Source organism: Ornithodoros turicata, chromosome 6 (genome assembly GCF_037126465.1).
Source record: "Ornithodoros turicata isolate Travis chromosome 6, ASM3712646v1, whole genome shotgun sequence".
In the NCBI taxonomy this organism is placed as follows: Eukaryota; Metazoa; Arthropoda; class Arachnida; order Ixodida; family Argasidae; genus Ornithodoros; species Ornithodoros turicata.
Window position 1 is genome coordinate 35,023,449 of NC_088206.1, and position 24,256 is coordinate 35,047,704.

General features: G+C 44.7%; 2 protein-coding genes across 4 annotated transcripts in view; both read right to left on the minus strand.

Moving 5' to 3' along the window:
- LOC135396534 (aminomethyltransferase, mitochondrial-like) overlaps positions 1-5,446 on the minus strand; it is a 63,577-nt gene extending 58,131 nt beyond the window's left edge. Inside the window, exons 1-2 of the mRNA XM_064627561.1 lie at positions 5,165-5,446; positions 2,644-2,878 (exon numbers count right to left, since the gene is read on the minus strand). Coding sequence (XP_064483631.1) covers positions 2,644-2,878; positions 5,165-5,254 — 325 coding nt within the window. The 5' untranslated portion in view covers positions 5,255-5,446. The remainder of the gene's footprint in view (positions 1-2,643; positions 2,879-5,164) is intronic.
- Positions 5,447-19,396: 13,950 nt separating this feature from the next.
- Positions 19,397-24,181, minus strand: LOC135396536 (myosin regulatory light chain sqh). Of its 3 annotated transcripts, none has more exons than XM_064627568.1 (5): positions 24,045-24,181; positions 23,733-23,807; positions 23,319-23,525; positions 20,993-21,222; positions 19,397-19,641 (listed from the first exon to the last, which is right to left on the minus strand). In XM_064627568.1, the coding sequence occupies exons 3-5, from the start codon at positions 23,503-23,505 to the stop codon at positions 19,534-19,536; spliced, it is 525 nt and encodes a 174-aa protein (XP_064483638.1). In that variant the 5' UTR covers positions 23,506-23,525; positions 23,733-23,807; positions 24,045-24,181; the 3' UTR covers positions 19,397-19,533. The 3 variants fall into 3 exon arrangements, with proteins under 3 accessions (XP_064483638.1, XP_064483639.1, XP_064483637.1); XM_064627569.1 differs by having other exon boundaries at positions 23,733-23,847; XM_064627567.1 differs by lacking the exon at positions 23,733-23,807 and having other exon boundaries at positions 24,045-24,180.
- Positions 24,182-24,256: the final 75 nt, after the last annotated feature.

Genomic DNA, 24,256 nt, shown 5'->3' on the forward strand with positions numbered 1-24,256 from the left:
AAATAATACACACAGCGCTTTGTGTTAGCCAGCACTCTGGGACCCTTGCATCCTCCTTGGTGAATTTCCTGTCACTTACTTAGACTTCTTCAGGAACAAATATTCACTTTGCTGGTTTGTGTCATCTTTTCGTGTGCTTCTTCATCCTCAAGAAAATGATAACGCCAACCTCAAGTAATCTACACCAGCTTGCTTGCCTTCTACTCCTCTGTTCGAAGATAAAGTAGACATTCTCTGACAAAGAGAAACAGTATTGGCTGCTTCAAAAGTAATGCGGCTTCATCCCAGGAAATACATTGCCCTAGCTGTTCAAGCTAGCTCTTGTCAGTTAAACAACAGCTTCACCTTACTAACCACGAAATGCACCGCTTACTTACAAAGTTCGTCTATGGATTCATCCATACTGTTCCTTCTGGTATTTCTCCATTCCCCTCCACAATTTTCTGCCAACCTGACCAGTTCAAAGTTTGTTGTTTCAAATGTCTCACTTACGCCTCCAGAAAATCGTTTCTATGCAATACCACTGCTTGTGCTTAGTCTTCAGGGAGGCTGATGTGTATAATACTGTAATTATTTCCATGTACTGTCCCCAGGAACTCTTAGTGCATGTTGAATAGATAAATAAATATACTGGAAGGGCAATTTTGCATAAATGTGTGCCTCAGTCTGCTAGTCACGCCCATACTACCACACACGTACTCACAACCAACGCAAATTGCCTTCAATAATATGGTGCACTACAGGAGAGTATTTTTCCTTTTTTGAAGGGTTATCACCTTAGAAAACAAAAGCTTCACAGAACAAAACTAGTGCACATGTTGGTCCAGTAAGACAGTGGGCAAAATAGTACAGCACCATTATTCCTGATATGTACAACCACTGTCAAACTTTAACTGTAATGTGCAAGCGTGTGACCTACAAGGACACCAGCACTTGGTAGTGTTGGCCACTGGATGTGAGATCTAGTCCCGGTGCATGTGCAGCACAACCGGTGGCGAATGGGAGCACATGGCAGAGAATGGCTGCAGGTGAGGTAACCATCCCAGATAGCCTGTTGAGCTATTCTTGTGGTAATCTTGTCAGTGGCCCACACTCAGCAGTGCTGGCATTCCGGTTATGTCTGACGCCGATTGTGCAGGAAGCAGTGCATGCAGACAAATTGGTGTAAATGTAGGAAAGCTGATGCATGAAATCTCTCACAAAATAAGCTTGAGTAGGGCAAACATGGAAACCACAGAAGCTTGCATTGCTTTTGTATTTGCCTATGCTCAGACATTCCTTGTTATGATATGTGCCGAGATCTTGTCTTTGATCTTGGATGTCATTCCATCCTTTGCCAATGAAAAACCGTGGGTGTGGCGAAAGGGAAGGAATTTTGTGAGTGTCCTAGCAAATGGTGCTGCTGTCGAGAAGAGCGGGACGGAGTAATAGGTATATTTTCTCAGCAGGGAGGAGGGCTGTATTCCATATGATTTATCCCGGCCCACTGAGATGTAGAAATAGGAAAACAAGACTGCAGGCACACCTCGAAGAAAACTCAGAGACCATGCAGGTCACAGAAGAGAGCTTTGTGAGCTATGTCAAGAACACTATACGTACTGTTAATCTCGCAAATAGACCAAAATTTTTTCAAATCTTTTAATCTTACCAAAAGTGTTTGTGCTGATTGAGTCTACAGACTGGATCCTGTACAGAGGACATTTATGTTTATACCGATCGTTGGTTGCAAAAAAATGAAGTTGATAACTTCAATCTTCCAATGTGCACTGTTGCTGTCTGCATCTGAACTCAAATCTCTGTGTCATTAAAGTGCCACTCCGACTCGGAAAACGACGTTTATCTTGTTTCGTCCATGAAAGGAAGGTACCTCAAGGAGTCTATACGCGAAATTTGGATCCTGTTTGCGAGCGTCATGCATTTCTATCAATTTTTGAAGCTCTGCTGACCTCCACGAGTTTCGATGATGGGAGGAGCTGGTGATGTCATGTCTTGCTCACAAATCGCAGCGATGTCATGTTCTGGAGAGAGCGCTCCTCTCCTTCCAACGACACCGGCATCCGGGGAGGGTCACGTGGTGAAGAAGTCATGTGACACTGATTGAAAGAGGGGGAAATAGGAGAGATGTCTTCGCCCGCCTTATGTTTTCTTGAAGGTCGGAGCAGACGGAGGATATGTCACGTGGGGCTCCGCTAACGAAGTGCAAAAAAGTGAGCCCCCCGGAAGACCCGAAGGGCAACAACGTTGCCAGATGAGAGACGGGTGCTCCGACGGAGCCTAACATGACGTCACAGTTCTCAAAAGCAAAAATTAATTTTCTCTAACTTTCGCGTCATGTAGAGCCAAAATATTTTGCAGGATTGTAAAGTGAGACAAGAAGATTTCAGTAGGATTTGGTAGGATTCTGAAGAAATGAGATTTAGTCCGTAGTGGCACTTTAAAGATCAATTACTTTCACACACCAACTGATATACAGTTGAAGATTATTTTCGCTGACATAAATGACATGGTCACTGCACATCTTTCTTTCTCGTAATACATGTATTTGCAGTTTTCCCAGAGTTGCCAGCATCTCCATGTAAATTATTTTGCACGACCCTTACAGAGTCAAAATTTAACACCCCCGTAAAAATTCAATTTTTATACCTTCGATGTCACACACGACGAGGCTCTCCATAAACTTCACACGATCTTCACCGTGGATTTTGCTTTGCAGCATATGTGAGACATCGAACATGCTCACGTGATCTCGTGTGTGCAGATGAGATGCTGTTATACTATGCGATGAGTACTGCACTGGCATTGCAAAGCCAGCAAAAGGAACCATCCTTCCACCATGCTTCACATGGAAGTCATAGAGAACAGTACGCCTCAAGCTTGCCTGCAAGACAGAAATGCAGTAGTTAGCATAGTTTGGAGCATATGCAAAGTGTGAAAGAAACGGTCACATCCGGGAATCCATCTGTGGAACCGATGTACCAGTATGCTCAGCATCGGCCAATAATCCACCTGGCTAATTTTTTTGTTCAAAAAGTGCTTAGATGTTGAAGAAACGAATTTTAAAGATCAGCACTGCCTCTGCGACTGCAGAATCTCCGGCAGCGTGACATCACTTCCGAAGCGGAGCGCGGCACTCAGAGGAGGAAAGACACCGTCCAGACGCCCGGTGACTCTAGGATACTCCCGCATGGCTGTAGCATTCCTTTTCTCAAGGTCGCGCCCTCATTGGTTCTTATGGAGTGACGTTTTCTCGTTTTCCAAAGAGGGAATTCCTGAATACTCTCAACATCCAGTGTGTCAATAGTGTGGTCCAGGAGGAATAAAATGACACTAAATCGACTGGAACGGATGCGACCATCCCTTTAAAGACTTGTTAGTATAACGACTATCTAAAGATATATGCTATCTGGATCTTGAGCCATCTGGCTTAGTTATCATCAGTTTCAGTACCACCAAGACCACTTGATGGGAAAAGAGGCATGTGGACAGGGTAGAAGGGGGTGCTTGATAGTTCAGGCACCTTTGCGGCTACGCACTGCCCTCGATCAGTGTACAAAAGTACGTCATGATGTTTTTTGCTAACCTGTACAACTTGTTTATTTAATGTCTATGTACTTTTCAGGAGATAAATTTGGTCAAATAGACTTGTCAAGCAAGGTCAAACATTGTGGTACTTGTGTCATACATGTATTTGTAGACTGTCACTTTTTTTTAAATTCCGTGTTAGTGCCGCGAAGCTGCGCCACTGTGGCTATTAGGTACAGACGTGGACAGATGGAGAGCAGGAAGAAGTAGGTGACGGGGGGGTTTAGTATCCATCATGGGCAGACTTCAGGGAGAGCTGTGTCGACATTCGCCTGGAAAGTCTGGCTGAAAACCTCAGACATCACAGCTGTTGGAAGGATTTAAACCCACTACCTCCCAGTCTCCAGCACGACCTTGGCTACCAGCGACGAGCGGACGCTTTCACCCGTTTGGTCATGCCGCTAGTACTGTCACTTTAAGGGCATGATCTTGTTGTACGTGCGTGCACTTCATGACATACAGGTCCCGACAAAAGTTTATGGGACACCGGACTGGTGTATATAGTCATCGGAACGATACCGTTGCTGCAAACAGGAGCAGATAGACTTACAAACAGGTGACAGGGTACTCAATGCACCTCTTAGTAAGTGTGTCCACTCCCGTTCGCTGCTAGGGTGTCGCTCAAATCAAGAAATATGTCGCTCTGGTGTTCCGTAAACTCTTGTCGGGATCTGTACATCAAACAAACATGAAAGTGTATTATCTCAAGGCTTACAAAAACTTTCTGGATCTATCTGAGTGATTCTGCTATTTTCATGGAGATCCATTTCCTCTCCTGAAACAGTACTGTTTTAAAAAGATAACACCCTATATGCATATGACCGGTTGACATTTGCTCTGGGATTCAAATAAACAAGGAAACTCCTTTCAGACGTATGTGTTTACGTCGTCCCTATAGATGGAGCTTGCCTTTGCTGATTCTTGCCACTGACACAAACTTTGTCTGATTCCAGTCATTTCTTGTGCACAGGTGAGGAAGAATCTTACATAGAGCAATTGACCACACAGAGAAATTAATAGAAGATTCAGGGGCAAGCTACACAACTAACTAAATTCCACAGCAGAAAGTATGGCCATGTTGCGTCTTTGATGCACAGGAGGAGCCGCCCATGTCTGTGAAATGAATGTCATTCAAGTGTGGCAGGAAATGGCAACATTTGCCAGCAAAGATTTTATTCTTTTGAGTTTTTGTTTTTGGTAATGTCCATGGAAGGACACTTCATAATCATATTCACTTTACGAAGCTTGGAACGCAGGAGTCGAGCACAAGCACACAGTCGCGTTTTCAACTCCCGTTCCTTAGACCCTGGACTCTAATCATTTAGAACTATCTCTCTTATTCGGCATGAGAATGCAGTTGTGCCTACAGTGGAAAATCGACATTCTCACACCTTCCACCACATGAATCTCAATGCAAATCGTGCTATCTCAATTTCGTGATTCGTCAAGTACGTCCGTGACGTTTCCCTTACAACATTGTCAAAAACGTTTAACCACAGAAAATGAGAACAGGAAAAAAACGGTGACCATCTCCCCGAAACCTTGACGACACTTCAGAAACGCGGGAAGGTAAGTGGTATACCTCATCACTTAAAAGTCGCTGTTGATATTCGCCCGTTTTCCATAGTTTCGCTCGGCTCAGAAGGGTACTTATGTACTTGTATGGCTTCATTACAATCACACTTCAAACTGCCGGACGGGGCTCCGTAAAGCTACAACCGCACACACCACTAATCGAGAAGACAAAAGCTGCATCAACAACACTTATCGCAATCCCAATATTGGTTCAAGAACGAGGGTACATCGTGTGAGGAGCCAAATCAAAACCAATCAAAGCCACGTGATGACTGCACAGATAAACAAGGCAAGGCCGCCCGTCGGCGGCACCGCGCGGCTCTGTCATTGGCTGGCTGGATGTTTTGTTTTTGCTGATTTTGGCTCAACCGCCGCCGGCTCGAAAGCGAAACGCACCGCCTCGAAAATATTGTCGCCACCGGCGCGCGAGCTCGGAAGATCTCTGATTGGCTGCGCATTATAGGTATAAATATTTGGATGCTCATTGGTCTCCAAGAACTGGCGTCAGTTTCCTTCGCGCTGATTGGGCGAGAGTTATTTGATTGAGGCGCGCCTATCCAAACGGTCGGTCGAACGGTCGGAGGAGAAAGAAAAACGACAGTGGAGACATGAGAAATCGCGTTTGATGGTTTTGAATGCTTTAGATTTAGATTGTGGCGAACTGCTAATGTGAGAACGGAATGGCACATCCACCTGATCATCATAACAGCGGGAAGACGAACATGACAGAATCCCTGCACCTCCAAAGGACGCAGAAATCGTCAGAGAGGAAATCTGCACTCTTTCCGACGTACTGCAGGTGAACGGTACGGCAAGTTTGATTATTTTTTGTGACCGAAGGAAGTAATGCAGGTTTATCACGCTAAGTGTATTACGTACAACATTTACGAGTCACTCGGTACATGCACGTCGCAGCCGTTCATTCACTGTGATCAATGAACATTTGTGACAAGTGCGCTTTGGTGTTCAAATACGAAATCAAGATCGACTGCCTATCATAGCAGTGTTTTCGTGCAGAGTTACGGATCATCAATAGATTTTTTTTTTTTTTTTTTGTTTCAGTTCTCCCGCAGCCATGGGCAACAACGACACACATAGCTCAGCATTGGCTTCTGAACTGCCCTTCGATGTCGAAGCACCTAAAGCTCCAGTGAAGCCTGTTACAAGACGCAAAAAGATATGTACTGTAGCTTTTTCGAGGCAGTTCCCGAGGGCAAATAAACTTGATTTGTCATACACCATCGCTATTGTCTGCTTTGGGACAGCATGATCGTTGCTCTACAGCTAGCGCCAAAGACAAACCAAACGGACATGAGAGAACTGATGTTCTGAGGCTGGAACAACATAGAAGGGACAAATACATACAAAGCCTCAATTTGCCTAAGAAATTAACGATAAAAGTCACTGGAAAGGTTAGCCAGTTGTAGGAGTCGAACCCACATCTTCTGGATTGGCGCTGAGAAGGCACGTTGGTTAAGAGGCCATACCAGTCGGGGAACAACTCCGATTCACGATTTTCCCGATTCTAGATGGCACCACGCTCGCCGTCCTTATCATGCCGTTCGCCTCCGACTCACGAAATAATCCCCATTGTGCATGGCAGTGCATGGTTGACATGATGGTTGACCTCGCGAGTTTAAGGCGGCCCGCGCCCTCTGCGCTGTTTGTCGAGTGGTAAAATGTCGGACTTTGCCACGAAAGGTCCGCAGTTCGATTCGAGACATTCACGTCTTTTTGCTTTTCTTCTATTGCTACATGAGTACTTTATTTTTTTTTTGTTCTTATATATTCATGCTACAATTATTGTTTTCACAAGTCACTACCGCCTGTACTGACTGATTATGGAATTTTTAGTTGCTCTTCTTATTGTTTTACTAGTGCATATTTACTGTATGCCGACGTACAAGTGTGATCGGATAGTACGGATGCCTGTATCTCGGAGGCTCTCAATTGGATCTACCAGCGGCTGTAAATTAGACTATAAACATTGCCTACACACAGCGCTTACAATGCCAGTCTGGAAAATCTGCTCGAAACGGTATTCCTTTTTTTTTTCTGCACTCGCTTACATAATAATAATAATAATAAATAATAATAATAATAATTTTACTCAAGAAAGCAAACTACAAATATAATAAAACAGGCCCGTCTAAGCCGAAAAGCTTGTGGCACTGGGCCTGAAGCAGTCAGCGGCATACAGTTTGACAGTACATGAACATATAAAGGTACTACATCCTATGATAAAGTTGCCGTAGCGCTTTTTTTAGTTTGTACTTCGATTCCAAAGAAAACTGTCGAAGGGGAGCTCACTAAAGATACGAGGTACATAGCATTGCCTGCGACAAAGCCATATTTTGTGTGTGAGGAATGCACAACAGGGCAGCATTCGCTAACCGGGGTCCTATATGAGGGCTCCCAAAAATGTTTTTACAACATGCAATTTACCTTGGTAATAACTCTATTATTCATGCAAAAATGACATTTTGATATGTATATTTCTGGTAAGTAAGCATTATCAAATATCTGAATTCATTTACAAGGCGTTTGTGCAAAAGACTTTTCAAAATTTCCGTCGTAGAACAGACTTCTTATTATTACCCGAAAACTTCAGTAACATATTTGGAAGGCTCCTTTCCTCCATGTTCTCCCTTCTTTTTCTTTCACCTTATACCCGCTGAGAAAAATGATATCAGTCGACAACCCAAGTGACAGGGGACTCCCTTTCTTCTGGTGTACGAGTTTACAAAACCGTATACAAAGGAGGTGAAGGGCGATAAAGGCTTGGGGTCGACACACGGAAACCAACCAAAAAAGATATGGGAAGGTCGAGCGGCAAGGCCTTGTAGCGGGAGTCGCGATATTCCGAACGGTATACGGACGTTACGGTACAGGACCTTTCGGTACAGGACGTTTCGGTACGGACATTTCGGTACATGAACATTTCGGTGCACGGGCATTTCGGTACACGGACATTTCGGTACACGGACATTTCGGTGCACGGACATTTCGGTACACGGACATTTCGGTACAAGGACGTTTCGCTAGGGCTGTCCACACGTTGTCACGTCGCGTCCGTGGTAGTGATAAATTGATGAGATGCTATCGCCTCTTCGGACGCTTCGGTACAAGCCGCCGGCAACGTTCAGACTTACTACGCTTGTCGATGTTTATGTACCACTGTTACAGTTCGCGTTTTCTTGGAAGAATCGCTGCATGCTGTGGTCAGGGACTGGCCAAAGTGTGCTGGTTCATGAGGGCAGATAAGTTCAATGACAAAAAGAAAAGAAAAAGAGAAGGTGTAAATATCAGCCACTACAAACGGCTTGCTGTTCCCAAGAAAAGGAGGGAAACGAGAGGAAAATGAAACAAAAGAGAAAAAATACCAATAAGCAGAAAGAAATGCAGCAAGACAGACGAGTTTATTCAATCAATACACCACACTTTTTCTGTCATTACACAGCAATTTACTTTGCGAGAACATTCATCCGCAAAATGTTTTAGTGTGAGAACCCCGAGACAAAGAAAAATCAGCAGGTAAATATACGTGTAATGTGCCGCCAGTCTACCCAGGCAGACAGCTCGTCTACCCAACGTAGAGCGGACAATTCATGAACAATTGACTTTTATTTTACTTTCGTGTTAGCGCCGCGAAGCAACTGTGGCTATGAGCAGCGTACAGATGAGGACAGATGGAGAGAGGACAGCAGGAAGGAGTGGGGGACAGGGGGGATTAGTATGCGTCCTGGGCCGACTTCAGGGGGAACTGTGCCGACATATGTCTGGAAAGTCTTCGGAAAACCCAGAGAAAACCTCAGACAGCACAGCCGGTGGTAGGATTCTAACCCACCACCTCCCAGTCAGCACGACATCAACGAGCGAGACGCCTTAACTTTCAAGCATGGTGGTCAACCCAATTGACCACCCAGAAAAATATTTCCCCCACTGCTGTATAGTGGTTCTGTTCGTCGACCACTTGCTCGCTGCTTCGCAATAGTCATTGGCATCGGCATCAGGTGTCGCCACACCGGAGCGTGCGACGTAAGAGCTGCTGCTTCGTTTTTGTGAAGAAGTGCGTCATTGCGGGCGCTCCATTCGCGTCGTCGTCTTCTTACAGAAAACGAGGTAAGAATCTCGTGGCACACCGTTCATTTGTTTCATCACATGTCTATGTTCCGTTGAATATGCTATCAGCCTGATTCAGCGCGGACTTTTGGTGTATTTTGAGAAAAACGGGTGGTCAACTGGAGGAACCACCATGCTGGAAGGGGTCACTAACACGCGGAACGGGTGTTGTTACTTTTCGCAGGTGCATCAGTGCGATCGAAGAACCGGAGTCGCCATATAATTTATAGGACATCCCTTCAGACCCAGGAAGCTGTTCGAACGGTGCTAACAGTGACGAGGATCCCACCTACAGTCTCATGGACTGGCCCACAGCCCGTCCGATTGCCCGTTATGCCCGCCTGTCTCTGATTCCGACAGACAGTGCCGTCGAACAGGTTGATTGATAAAGAAACATTTTAACAAACGAAAACAAACGAGCGAGACTAACCGTTGATACCGCTGTCCATCGCACAGCTACGAAACACCAGCCGGCGCCGTGTATCCCTCGACGATATGCTAACTGCAGCGCAAAAGCAAGTTCATCCCCCTCAACATGGGTGTGCATCACCTGCTGTGTTGTCTTGTGCATAAAAAAGAAAAAGAAAATAAAAATTTCCGCTCTACCAATTTTTGTAGATGTGTAGCCCCTTGATGCACGGTGGTCAACACCATTGACCACCCTGTATACTGTAACCAGCATACCATATATCTTTTCTAACTGAATTTTTGTGTTCTACAGGACATAATAAACAATTATATCATTAAACGACTAAGTCAATTCAACATAAAATTTTCTGTGCTTCAAAGAGATAACCCACTCGGCCATGCCGCTGGTAACAATGGACATTCAAGTGGACAATCTCATTATTTATCTTCCGCGTAATATCACATGGTTTTAACAAATCAGATTCGAAAACAACGTGAGCGGGGCCACGATCAAAGAATCCTGAAGATTTCGAGGAAAGGGTGTGGACATAAAAAAGGATCGCCTGCTTTCTGATTTTTTTTTTGTCATCAAAAGCTTTGATAAAGAAGTCGACTGATAAATTATAATCAATTAGTTATTCGAATTAGAACAAACAAAAAAATACTCGTGGGATTTCCGCCAGGCCATGCGAAAACCGCATCCAAGTACGGCTCGCGTAGCTTCATCATTAATTATGTATCGCTTGAAAAAACACCCTCTATAGTAGTGTCATCACACAGGTCCTGCCCACGATGATATACCAATGCATTATTCGTCAGTACCCCATTAACTGGCAATATTGTTGAGTATATTATAAAATATAGGCTCCGCAGAGGCGATAGCATCTTATCAATTTATGACTACAACGGAAGCGACGTGACAACGTGTGGACAGCCCTAGCTAAACGACCTTGTACCGAAATGTCCGTGCACCGAAATGTCCGTGTACCGAAATGTCCGTGTACCGAAATGTCCGTACCGAAACGTCCTGTACCGGAACGTCCTGTACCAAAATGTCCTAGAGCCATTCCCAACACAGTCTTTTTTCTTTTTTTTTTGAACGCCAAGAGGAACGATTCGACAAAAAATAAAAGGACACAGAGTAGAAAAATAATAACAATGGTCACCTGACAACATAACAGGTTCTTGTTTGAGTGTGGCAAAAAAGTACAGTTCGGCCTCCTTATTATGTGGGACAGCATAATATATGCCTTCTTTTCTTTTTTTAGAATAATTTCTGAAGCGTAAATTTTTACTCCAGATTTCGTTGTGTTGGATGCTGAGGTCTCAGTTAATTCAATCTAAACTTGAAAACGTGAAATTCGGTCGTGGAAAAGCTGAAGAACTGGACACCATGTGAGCCAAATTTATGCGTATTTTAGGAAATTCACTATTCTTGAAGGGCAACACAGATGCAATTACAAAATTGGGGTTTCCAGAGATGAATATGAGCGCTAGTTGCCAAATGAAGGAATGATCACGGAGAAGTCGTTTCATATAATCAAAGCGGGATCCGGAACAAATGTCCCCGGAAAAAATGTCCCCTGTGGAAAGGCTACCGGGAGTTCCCGAAAGAAACAAAATAAGGGTGTTGAGGTTAGGATCGCATGGTATTTAGACGGCAGTTTGTTGCAGCACGTTTACTGGGCATCCTGTCATTGTTAATGCTTATTCTGTGTTGTGAAATGAGGTTCAACGTATTTCCAAACAATAAGCTGGAGGTCCCCGGAAGTGTCCCCTGTGGAGAGGTTACACGGATTTTCCCAAAAAACAAAGGGTGTTGTTTCCAATGCAGCCCCCAATAGACGGATTATCTCCGATGAATAGAAGGATTAGCCATTGTGTAGGGTACACCACTAGAGGGCGCTACGAGCGACGCCTCACCACTAGGGGCCGCTGCTGTCGCATTCCGCGGATGACGTCATTGCTCCTTCGGGGAGCATGGTGAGAGATAGCGGGAAGCATTGGATGGCGATGCGAAATACAGCGCCCCCTTGTGCAAGGCTGTGGTGGCGCTGCGGGCGACATGACAGACGCTCTCGGTGGCGGCTCTCCACGGCGTTGTCATGGTCTCGTGACCGCATTGCGCGGCGTCGGCGGCAAAAGGGTTTTGGGTCCAGCGTTGTGCACGAGTCTTTGAGCGAGTTTATATTAATCTCACTCCGTTTATTGTTCAACTGATGGTTGTTGTTTGAGAGCTCAATTGCTATGCTGTGAGATTGGGGTGTACGGCACGCATACGGCATACGACAATATAAATAAATAAATATAAACAAAAGGACGTGCACGATAAATTACGCCACATTATTATGACTTCCCGTGTTGCTACACTTTGCATTATAAAGGCGCTTTCGCTAACCAGTCCGTTCACAAACAGCCGTGTGCATCCCTTGGTGTATTTATTAGACTTGGATACTTTCCTTTTAATTGCCTAATAACGCTTTTGTGACTCGAGCGCGTATATTAGAAGGCTCCAGACTCGCGCAATATTATTTTGGTGATGGCGCATATGTTCAGACAAGAGCGGAGGAAAGTTGTTCCCCCCATTTGCTTTATGTATTTATTCACCTCAGTATATCATTCTCACATACTAGTTTAAATTTAATTAGCGATTAGTAATACTGCAGTATATGCAATTTAGCACACTACAGTGCTGTAAGATATATTGTACAAGCGCCTTAGCTGCAGAATCACTGGGTGGATATCTGTAAAATTTTAGTGCCTTCTTTTCTGTGGCGGTCACTGTCACTAATAGGGATTCAGTTAAGTGTTGTGGCAATTCCAATGTAAACAGTCATCTGCTATATTGGAAAGTGAGTGATTATGGTCAAACAAGTAAAAAAACATGATACCTTCTACAATACCATCTGTGATTCCTAAATGTCAGTATGACAAGGTATGAAGAAATGTTAACGTAGTGCATGCTATTCAAAGCAAGTTCTTCCACATCCCCCCCCCCCCATCTACAAACACCCAGAAAACAAAAACAAAAAAACTGGTCTTGGGTTTGCCTCTGGAAACATAATTTAACTACACAAATGCAGATATGTGCAGCCAAACACATTTGCTCTAAGGAAAGCATGAAGATTATTGCAGTTGCAACGGTCATGTCAGTAGGTCGTGTACATCTTGGTATTTTCGAAATTTCTCAAACATTTCCATATCTTTTATATTCAACGTGCTGGACATCTAGTGTGCAACACCTGATATCGAATCAAAATCTGAGCCAGTATGGGGTCATGAACACACCGGTGTATCCTGAGCCCTGGACCGGCAATCCAGAAAATGTGGGTTCGACTCTTACAGCTGGCTAACCTTTTCAGTGACTTTCATCGTTCAAACGGACGAGGCTGCGGGGGGGGGGGGGGTAGGAGAGAAGGGAAAGGAGGTTGAGAAAGGAGGGCGGTCTGTGCATGCACACTGGGCCTGAGCTTTCTTCCCGCGCTGCACCTTGGAGACGCTGTGAATGGCGCCTGGGGATCACGTGGTTTGGGCGCCCGCCATTTTCCCTGGACCATTGCGTAAACGGCAGCTTCCGGCGGATGGCTCAACGACGAGAAATTTCCCCAGACTTCCCTAGATTGCGAGTTTGTTCACCGGCGGCTACCGGTAACGGCGTCGCGAACAAATACGATCCCCCCCAATAATAATAATAAGAAAACGACATGACATCACCTACGCGCACCCTTGTCCTGTGATGATAGAAGTTGTATTTTCGTGGTGATTTCATGGTAAACTCAAGATTTCATCTCAGTTTCTCTCCTGCAAGAAACGAACATGAGATATGCCATGGGGAATGGGCGAGTGGCGGCAAGCAGAGAGAGGAATACAAAACCGTGGTTTCCTGCCCCGAAGTGGATGTGTGGAGCGCGGCCGATCGCCAAGTACCTGCCGTCCATGCTTTGGAAAAATTACGGTACGCAGTGTAGATCGGCGAAGTCCTTTTGTGGTTGCGTTTTTCCTTTGCTTGAGCCAGGGAAAATTGTATATCATGAATTTTTTGGTACAAGTGTCACGGCAGTAAAATTCCCTAGATTTCGAAGCAATTCTTTTTTTTCTCCCGGCAAACTTCAGATCCCCTACATCTAGGGAAATTTTCCTAGAGTTTGCAAAACTGCTTGAAAGGACTGCGAATGGACCTTTTTTCACACTTGCGTCGTTCACACTATAGCGACTGTCCAGCGAAACACGCTCGGAGCGCGCCAAAACACAGCCCTACTAGAGAACCCTCTCTGGTGCCGACAGGGTCATAGAGCATGCGCAGAAGTGTTATGAAAAAGGTCCGTTGCGAATAAACCCGAGACAATGAGTGCAAACTGGGGTGGCCCACGTTCTCTTTTTTTATATCAATGTGACAGCATTTATATATGAGCGAACCCTACAGAGTTCCTTGCTATGGCACGTTCAACAACAAGCTTGTTGTTGAACGTGCCAAGGAAACAAAAGGAAAGGAAGGAAGGAACGTTCCTAGGAAACTGAGCTCCTGCGAAAGAAGCACGTGTGCGGGCAACGTCACGACTAACTCTCTGCGGGAATGCGTCTTGAACCGACTTCCAAGGGAACTGTGTGCCGACATATGTCTGACAGCGTTTGAGGAAAAATCCCAGGCAGCACCGGGATTCGAACCTGAGTGCCTCCCAGTCTCGACGTGATGGCCAGCACGCTAACCCGAGCCACGCAAGCTGACGCAGGTGACCTGCAGCACGCGCCTTCCAAAAGCAAGTGCGAAGTACACCGCACACCTTCCCAAAATCTGAAAGAGCGTGCAAGAGAGCGAGGGAAAGAGCAGGGTATGTTGTAATATCAGTTATCCCCAGCAGGCAGAAAACATATTTCCGGGGGGGTCTATGGGGACTTTATATGGAGGAGGAGGCATTTCCCTTTCCCAAATGCACTACCAAACGTACGATTTTGGGGGATTGAACCCCCCTAATCCCCCTCCTGTGGCTACGCCCATGGCTATCCCCTCGGCACGTGGCAGGGCCGATCATGGCACTCATGATGTGGACTGGTGCAGCGGAAGAAAATGCTAGCGTGCGTCAGCTGTTGGGGAAGAAGCAAATAAGTGAGTCATGAGGAGCTGCCGACTCACTCTCAACTCAGACCACGCTCAACTTGTATACCAACCTGAATTCATTCTAACTGAAGTCGTGCCCGGAACGGCCACGCATCTTAGGAAAAATTGTCACAAACGTGATCAAACATACTAGAGGAAATATACGAATCCCACAAACAACTTTGCACATTCCATATTATTAGCATAGCTGGGTCAAAGTTCTGTCTTGGGAAGGGACAAAAACTGTTCCATCGGTAGAATCGGGTCAGATGCTGAATGTTTCATTCCGAGCAGGAACAAAACGTTTGCTCCAAAGAGCAATAGTTTTTTTACCCACCTGGCCAAAGCAACGCCGGGAAAGCAAAGCGCGGTCATGGTATGCGTAGCGCGTGCTTCACGCCTTGGACGAGTACAGCATTTCATTGATGAAGCAAACCCATGTGACCCGCCGTGAGTATGCACTCACACCCCACCCGGTGCGGAGCAAAAATCTGCTCTCCCAATGGAACATGGAATGGACCGTTATAAAACTCACTTATGGTACGCACCCGCAATGATTGAGGGAAATCGGCACATTCCAATGGCAGAGCTGGGGCAAAAGTTTTGCCCGGGGAAGGGACAAAAACTGTTCCATTCGCAGAATCGGGGCATACGTTGAATGTTCCGTTGACGGAGCAGGGGCAAAAAATTTGCTCCAAGGAGCAATAGTTTTCACCCAGCAATTTCTTTGGGGCAAGGTCAGTGGAACACGACTGAAGAGGAGGCATGTGCCTTATAAGTGCAGAGGTTGTGATCAGTGGTTTATTCGAAGCCTCCAGCTTGCAGTTCTGGATAAACAGAAGAAACAGCAGAGGGATGCAGAGTACCAAAGGGGTAAACTTTGAAAAATTAAGAGACGTGACGTTTCGAGCTGAAGGCTCTTAAAAGGAAAAGGGGGAGAGATTGTGCGGAAGTTGCGCAGCACATATGCTGTCCAGCCCACCGGAGCAGGCAGACACATGCCACTGTAAACCGGGCCACATGTGCTAGCGCAAGCCAACCAGGTAAAAGAACTGCAGGGGCAGGCAAGTAGCGCAGAACAAGATAAAAGTGCTGCCGGGTACGTATACAGTGAAAAAAAGAGCAGAAAGGATGGAACATCCCTTGTGCTTTTTTTTTCTGTGGATATAGACGTACCCAGCAGCACTTTTATCTGGCTCTGGATAAACTACTGGGTTGTCGCAAGTCCCTTTAACCATATGGCGCATCCCGCTGTGTGTATATTGTGCAATTCCAAAGCAGTTTGCTGAACCCCATGAGGCCAAAACAAACTTGAGAACACACGTGCTATGCACAGAGCACACATCGCACCTTGAATGCTAGCAACATTGACAAATGACAATGCAAGCATCATTGACAAAGCAAACCCGTGCAACCCTGTTGGGAGCACGCACTGAAACCCCACCCAGCACGGGGAAAACATTGCTCTCTCAAAGGAATTCTTTGAACAGAAACCAGATGGAAACAATCACATATTTTCCTTGTCACATATAGATCAATGGCATTAACCCGTGTTCTGGGCACACCACTATTCGCAAGGGGTCCAGTTGTACGTTTCTGATGGCAGGACTTTTGTGACATTTTTTTTTAAATCCTGATTTTGAATTTTTTTTACCATTGTTTCACGGTTGTCTTATGATATACTGGGGATTTTTCATTTTCACATAATTTTTATTATAAAATACCTAGATTAGGTTTTCACAGCTGTGTAATGCGGCCAGGTGCACATCCTGTTGGCAAGCATATATAACTACTGAACGACTAATTAACTAAAATTCATTACCCAACTTATTTGATATTTTCGACGAAATGATTAATAGCAGAATTGAATCCAGCCAATATTTAAATCCACACTCTTTTTTAAATATTCTGAAATGAGCCCATGCTTTGTGCTATAAAGTGCTAAATTTTGCTACGCAAATGAGACAAAACAACACACATTCAGAGTATAAAAGGTGCGGCGGGCGTTTGCATAGGAGGGCCACGTGTTTTGTAGCGATGGAGTTGATTGGAGCTGGCAGATGAGCTGCTGGTCATGCCGTTTCTGCGCCCGAGAAGTGTGTTGTTCTTGTTTCAGCTCATTTACATATAAAAGTTTTGCGATTTATATCTCAAAGTGTGTGCTCATTTCAGGAGTATTAAAAAAGAGGGTAGATTCAAATAATGACTGCCTCCAGTTCTGCTGTCTCTCGTTTTCCCGAAAACATCTAGTCAAAAAGCTAATTAATGAATTTTAGGAATCTAATCGTCTAGTAATTACATGCGGTTTACTACAGATGTCTACCTGGCTACATAACCCGCCTGCAAAAATGGCATCAGTGTTGCACTCACAGCTTCTTAAAAAAAATCTGTAAAGGATAAATAACCATGCATGTATTTGCATGTACAAGTGTCGTTCAAGGTTGACAGAGACTCTTATTTCTTTATTTGCAACGGGAATATCAGGAAGCACCAAAATAAGTCAGTTTTTTAAATTATTCACCTTGCGCATAGGCACCGCTAACATTGCTGTGGGAACTCTTTGATGCCCTTTGCATAGAAAGGTGTGGGCTGTTGTCGTAGCCACTGCAGGACATCTTTCTGGAGGGCTTCATTTGTGTCGAATCTCTCTTCTCTAGTGTGCTTTTTAGGGACCCAAAACAAATGGTAATCGCTTGTGGCTAAATCTGGGTTCCAAGGGTCATGGGGCAAGAGCTCCCAGGCCTTTTCCTGCAAAATGCGTTTCACACGATCAACGTGTAGTAGTACTGGTCATTAATCGTGGCCCCTTGCTCCAAGAAGTCTACATAGATGACACCCCGCATGACCCAGAAGCGTTCCCATGGACTTCCCAGCAGACAGCTGCATCTTTGCTTTTCTTTGGCGGCGGCATTTCTACGTCGCCATTACATACTGCTTCCTTTTGTCTCTGGTGCGAAATTATGCATCCAGGTTTCATCACATGTTATGATAGATTGCAAAAAATTCATCTAAATCTATCATTCTCTCAAGCTGAAATATCAAAGCCCCCATGTAGGGAGTACACAGAAAAGCACTGCATGAAAGCATGAACTTCTGCCATGCCCACGACATGACACAAGCAAGTGGCCCATAGACACATTCTACTTGAAGTTGCAGCATTTAGCCAAAATGTAACAACATTCAAAAATATGTGGCACTAGTTACATTCTGAAAAAACTATTCAAGCCCCACTTCTTGTATGAAACATATCAAGCTACAAGCGTGACGCTTTAGCAGAGAATACGGCCCCTAAATGTACTTCCATGCGGAACGTCAATAAGTAGAAAATCCAACAATATACTCGACATAGATTGAAGCAGAAGCCTCTGTACTTAGCAACAGACACTGTCTGAAACATGGGCAGCTACCAACCACCTGAGGCATCTGCTTCAATCACCCTTGCATGGAGGGTATGATTTGACACCACCCACTACAATGGAAAACAAGGACTAACAGACAGCACAGCGACATGGTTGAAAGGTGGGGGGTAAGGTACAAAAGCATGAAAAAAGCGAAGAGTTTTAAAACGAAAGTCTCCATGTCTGTCTCGAACACGCTCTGCAAAACCCATTTGTGTTCCAAGTGGTGTCTCATCCGGTAATGTTTTAATGTGTTTGAAAATAGGCACACGTGGAACAGGCATTCTGAAATAAAATGACCTTCGGCCTTCTGTAGGCCATCGCATGTCTAACTTCTCTCAAGCCTTTCAGTTTGCCAAACAAACTGGGGAAAAAAAAGTCTGCATGTTCACTTGCTTTTGATGTAGAATTTACACCTTTGTGATCGTTTATGTGGCTCACACTTAAGAAATTTCACACTACATTTTGGCATTACGGAGCATAACATTCCCCAGAGGAAAAACAAAGAGAAATTCTGTAGAGCAACCATAGATATCTTTGGCTCTTTCACCAATTTCATTTCACTCTCTAACATGCTTGATCACCAAGCAATGGCTGTCAACATTGTCTGCGAGAGGTTCTTCAACTCTTTCCGAACTGTTACCAAGTGCTGCAACCTCTCAGTTTACTCCCAGTCATTTACTCATTAATACAATCAATGTAACAAAAGTCACCAAAGTAAATTCTACACCCCAAACCTCGCAGACCTAACAAAGGAGAGAGCTTATCCCATTTTTTATCCAATGAATGTTGAATATTGGTTGTTGGGAACATCCTGATACAGCACATTGAGCTGGTGTAGCTCCATTAGGGCGATTAAGGCAAAATGGTAAGTCAGCTTTCAACCAGACTGCAGGGACAATGCGCATCATGTGGTGCATCAAAACGATCCATTCTTCTCTTCTATACAACGATGTTCTCATATTTTAAATGAAACCATAACCACCAATGATAAATGTGTTCAAGAGAACGATTTGCGGAAAGGACAGAAAGGAGTAACAAGTTCTTGGGATTAGGAACATAGGGCTCCTCTTTTACTTGTTGCGTGGACCATGACTTAGGATTCTGTTTTCCTTCCACGCCACAGACTCAACCATTATGCAGCCAACTGAGAGGCTTCTTTTCATTCCCAAGTGGCTTTGACAGTTTGCGAACTCAGCAAAGACAAAGCAGCCTCTATTTTTTATCGCAAATTTATTCAAAATGGTCAGGATGCATCATTGAGTGATGCGTCTATGTTGCTTTTTAAATAAAACTGCTGGAGTAAGAAAACAGAGGCAGTATATTATATAAAATATCCAGTGCAGTAACAAACTATTGATCGTCTTTGTCCTTTGCGCCGTGTTTCAGGATACGTGTGAATTCTAAATAGTCAAACATGCCATTTTTGTCGATGGGAGCCTCTCGATACATTTCATCCACCTGAAATAAAATATTCCAATTAGAACATGTAGCAAACTGAATGTCATCATCAAACCATGAGAGCATACAAAGAAATCCTCTTTGCAGCCTCAACTGCAACACAGAATCTGCACTGAAAGCAGACCTACCGAAGGCATCTGAGGCCAATGTTTCGTTATTACTTCTGCCCGAAAGTTACGATACGTGTGGCTCCATTCGTTGTCAGCAATTTTGGTTTCCCGAAAGAAAGGGGCAGGTGGGTGGGGGTTGTGCATCAGGTCAACGGCACTCGCAGAATGCCACACCCACAATGCAATATAATATTTTGTCCATGACAGACACAATTTTTAACAGTAATTTACTGGTTTCGTTTCCCAGCAGGTAGGTGGGCATATATTTGAGAATTTCTGTTGAAGGAGCACTGAGGTGACCCCAAAATGTGTTCTGCAACAAATAAGATGAGCTCCTGCGAAGGCCTCTATTCTGCACATCTTTCAGAAATCCTCCACTCATGAAAACAGCACATCAGAAGATGGGGGAACGCTGTGATGCAGTCTGTCATATGACACAGATTGGTGGGCCTCAAGCGGGCATAAGCAGCTCAGGAGTCCCGCGCCATCAATACTTCAGGAAAGAAAGGCAATGAGGAATTTTCTATGTCATGCGAGGCCCGTGCCAGCCGTCGGCAGCTGCTTTTGTAAATTTGATTGCACAGTGACAATACACCTCACAGCAAAAATATTTTTCGTGGTGACTTCCGATGGACTGCTCGACAGATGAGACAGGGTTTCGATGAATGTCACCTCATTGTTCCTTTAAACCCTACTACCTGTTTGTACATGCTTTTCTCACGTTGCGACCGAGTATGCCTTAACGGGTTCTACTGTAATCAAGTACATCTATGAAAAGTCATTTCTATTCACATTCAAATACATAAAAAAGTGCTCATATCTCCGTTTTTAGGCAACATGACAGATTTTGTCAAATAAGACCCCTTCCATAACTGTCTACGTGCGTGCATGTGGCACCCGCAACTTCGAAGGCGCCCCAGAACATCATCTCCGCCCTTGGCAAATGGTGTTTTATGCATCAGATTCGGGTGGAACTCATTTCTCCAAGTACGACGCATGCTCGGGAGACACGACACCTAGACAGCCAAGATGGTGCACCTCCAGCATCAGTTTTGTCATTGGCTGCCCCACACGTGACGTGATTGGAAAGGAAGTCCCCTGAGACCATGAGCAACACCAGGATCCACGCTGTGTTCAGCATCCTTGCATATTGCAATTCAATGTCACCTATAAATTTGCTACTGGTACTTGTGTGGAGCACTAGTTTGAGCATGTTGAAGAGCAAGCAAGGTATTACGCACATCCTCGTCACTGAAGCGATCCCCCATGGAGGTGAGCAGGTCCCGAAGCCTTTCCTCGTGAATGATGCCCACATTTTCCTCGTCAAAGCACGCAAATGCATTCTTGATGACCTCTTCAGGGTCAGTACCTTGGAGTCGCTCACCAAACAGCGTGAGGAACATGGTGAAGTTGATGGGACCTGGAGCTTCATTCATCATGCCATCCAAGTAATCATCATGTGGGCTCTTGCCTGCACATGTCATCAACAAAGCTCAGTAATACAGATTGTGGCCTCAATAGCAAGCAATGCTCATCTTAACCCAACGAAGTGTGGCAACGAGTAACAAGGACTACGACCACATGGAGGAGCCGTAAGCTTGCAACCTTCTTCACTGATGACGTAAGGAACACAAATACAGGAAAATAAAACAGCTTTCCCCCAAAAATGTCGCACCTTAAACAAAAAACACCTCTGAGAAAATTTCTGTTATGATGATTGGGACATTGGACTACTGTTCTGAGCCGGTTTCGATGTCACGGCATGTTCAGAAATTTCAGGGCGGCTCAACAAAGTTACAAGTTTTTGCTTGAATACGCAACTTTGCGATTTTTTAAAAGAAAAACCGTGCGATATTCGAGTTTCAAACTTTTTCTGCGCATTACTTGGACAGGTCTGAACTTGTAAAAAATTAGTTGTTGGAAGTTTCCTTAACAGTTAGTCCGGAAAAAAATCAACAAAGTCAGTGGATTTAGAGGATATTTCACCGAACGCTCCGCGGCAGACGGGTGTCGACCGGTGCAGAGCTAGTACCAGGCTTTGTGAAGACAGTCCTGTTTGAATAATTTTTTACCAATGTGAAGCCGCACTCACCCAGTGCGCGCGCCCTGGTTTACCGCTTCGTGCGGGAGTTCAAAGACCCCTAGCGGCCATTCAACGCGCTTCCGGGAAATATTTTGTGCGGTTCATGTTCCCATCAATGGCAACATTATAATTTTTCTCTCGGAAATCCGCGATGGTCGAGCCCGTGACTGGGACGATTGAGCTGGAATGGCTCCACTAGAATGTTTGATTACTGTTGTGAGCTGCAATTCAGTAAACTGGTGTTGAAAAATGCAGCAATGCACGTCATGCCCCTCGTGTACGCAACACAACAACGGGACCCGTTCCAAATCCACACACACAGGATAGGCATGCGCGTGATTCTCCTGCTGACTGATTGGATGCCGCCGCTTTTTGCTTGCTGGGGTTCCATTTGTTGCCGCCAAAGACAGCTCTCTTTCATTGAGTTTTTCTTCTAAAAGGTAGCGCTATGTGAACTAATTTTGATTGCATTATACTACCTGAAACACAGACTTTCAATTGAGTACAAGTTGTTTTTGCATTTTAGTGCCCCTTTAAAGTGGGCTTCAACTAGGATGGCTTTCATGGGTGCTTTCTCAGATGTTACTCTTGAAAATGGTAGTAGCACTTTTAGGAACAGATGCAATCACCAGGAACCCTTTTAGGCCATACATGGTGTCTTATGTGCTTCACCTTCCAAATGTTCAATGTGTACCGAAAAGTCAAAATAGCATCATTTTTTTCGAACATCTAAAACACGTCTGAACATCCTTAGCTGGAGCACTGGGCACCCTACTTTTGTTACTGGCTGTTGCACCTAGTATGTGTATCTCAAACGTGGTGTCATGTTACAATGCAAGTTGTTACATTGATTCCATTTCTGTGTCAATTTCTCACTCATTAATTCTGACGGCTGTGCAGTGTGAGCGCGGATATGGCACCTGGTGAAGTGTACTGCACGTTTCAAGTGCGTCTTTGGGTCTTGTCGTATCCAAGAACACACTAAATATCCAGGAAAAATGCAGACCACTGGAGAGACATTTTGAAAGCATGGTTATCTTGCGTGTATCTTTTTTTGTTTCTTTACAAATTTTCATTAATAAGGTAGCAAGGAAATGCACATACTCACAAAGAGTGCATAGAAACGTAATAAAAAGAGTACAGGACAGTACCGACTATCCTAACACTATTTTCACACAAACAGCCCATAGTAAAAAAATGGTTTCCTTAGGAGGTCCATTCAGTCGTCTGACTAGCCTTGCGTTAGTGAGGACTCATCCAACCTAGAAATGTGTATTTGGCTCAAGTTAGCATAATTCCAGTGTTCCGGGTCCAGCTGATATTCCAAAATATACACGAAGCAAGAAGATACATTAGTGATGATGTTGCAACACAACCTCAAACATCCTTTCACTTTTGTATCATTACTACTCTTTCTACATAACATTCAAAATACTAATAACTCCAGGGCCCAGCCATACACCGAAGCAACCTCACTTCCTCACCAAGTGATGCGAGCATATCATGCAGATCTTCCTTGTCGATGAATCCGTCTCTGTTTTGGTCAATCATGTTGAAGGCTTCCTTGAATTCTTGAATCTGTGCCTGGTCAAACATGGCAAACACATTCGATGTTGCACGCTGAGCGCGCTTCTTGGTTGGACCACGACCCTTTGTCTTGCGGCTCGACATCTTGTCTCTTGCACAGTTTTCTGTGTTTTAAGTATACAGGCTGTAGCTGAAGGAGCATGCACACGCTGCACAAAACTGCTCAGGCAACCAATCAACTTCAATCATGAAGTACTCCTTGTTACTTTGATATATTCGATGAAAAGTTAGCAGATAAAATAGTATGGTGGTATGGTAGGGAAGCTCACACTCAGTGACTATGAAACGGCATGACAGAGACGCTGACTCACCGACAAATACGTTTGTTGTGGTGAGTGCCTACTACACAAAGCTACTTTTAGACGTCAGAGCGATAAACGTGGATCCTGTGCAGCACAAAAGCGATCGAACTGTCAAGAAAGGCCACTGAAATGTGCACAGCAAATGTGGTAACATAGCGGACTCAAATGGTAAACATATTAGTCACCGACCCAATAAGGCCCGTCAAAAGGCTTTTCTCAACGCCACATCAAGATATAACAAGTACAATCATTGCAGGCAAAAACAGAAAGATCAAACTCCAAAAAACTGCACGGCAGCAGTAGCCTAAACATGTACGGTACCTGTGCCTGGCCAAAGGAAGTTTGTCAAACACCAAACACAGCGGGTTCCCAAAAACCACACCCTGCACCTGCACTTCGCGCCGGCAACGCTAGGCGCTAGCGGAAGAGCGATAAGCTAAGCTGTGCCGTGGTGCCATGTCGGAATGCGTCATGCGTCCACGGGACTACACAAATGACACCTACGTTCTTAGTGTATTTCTATAACTTTTAAA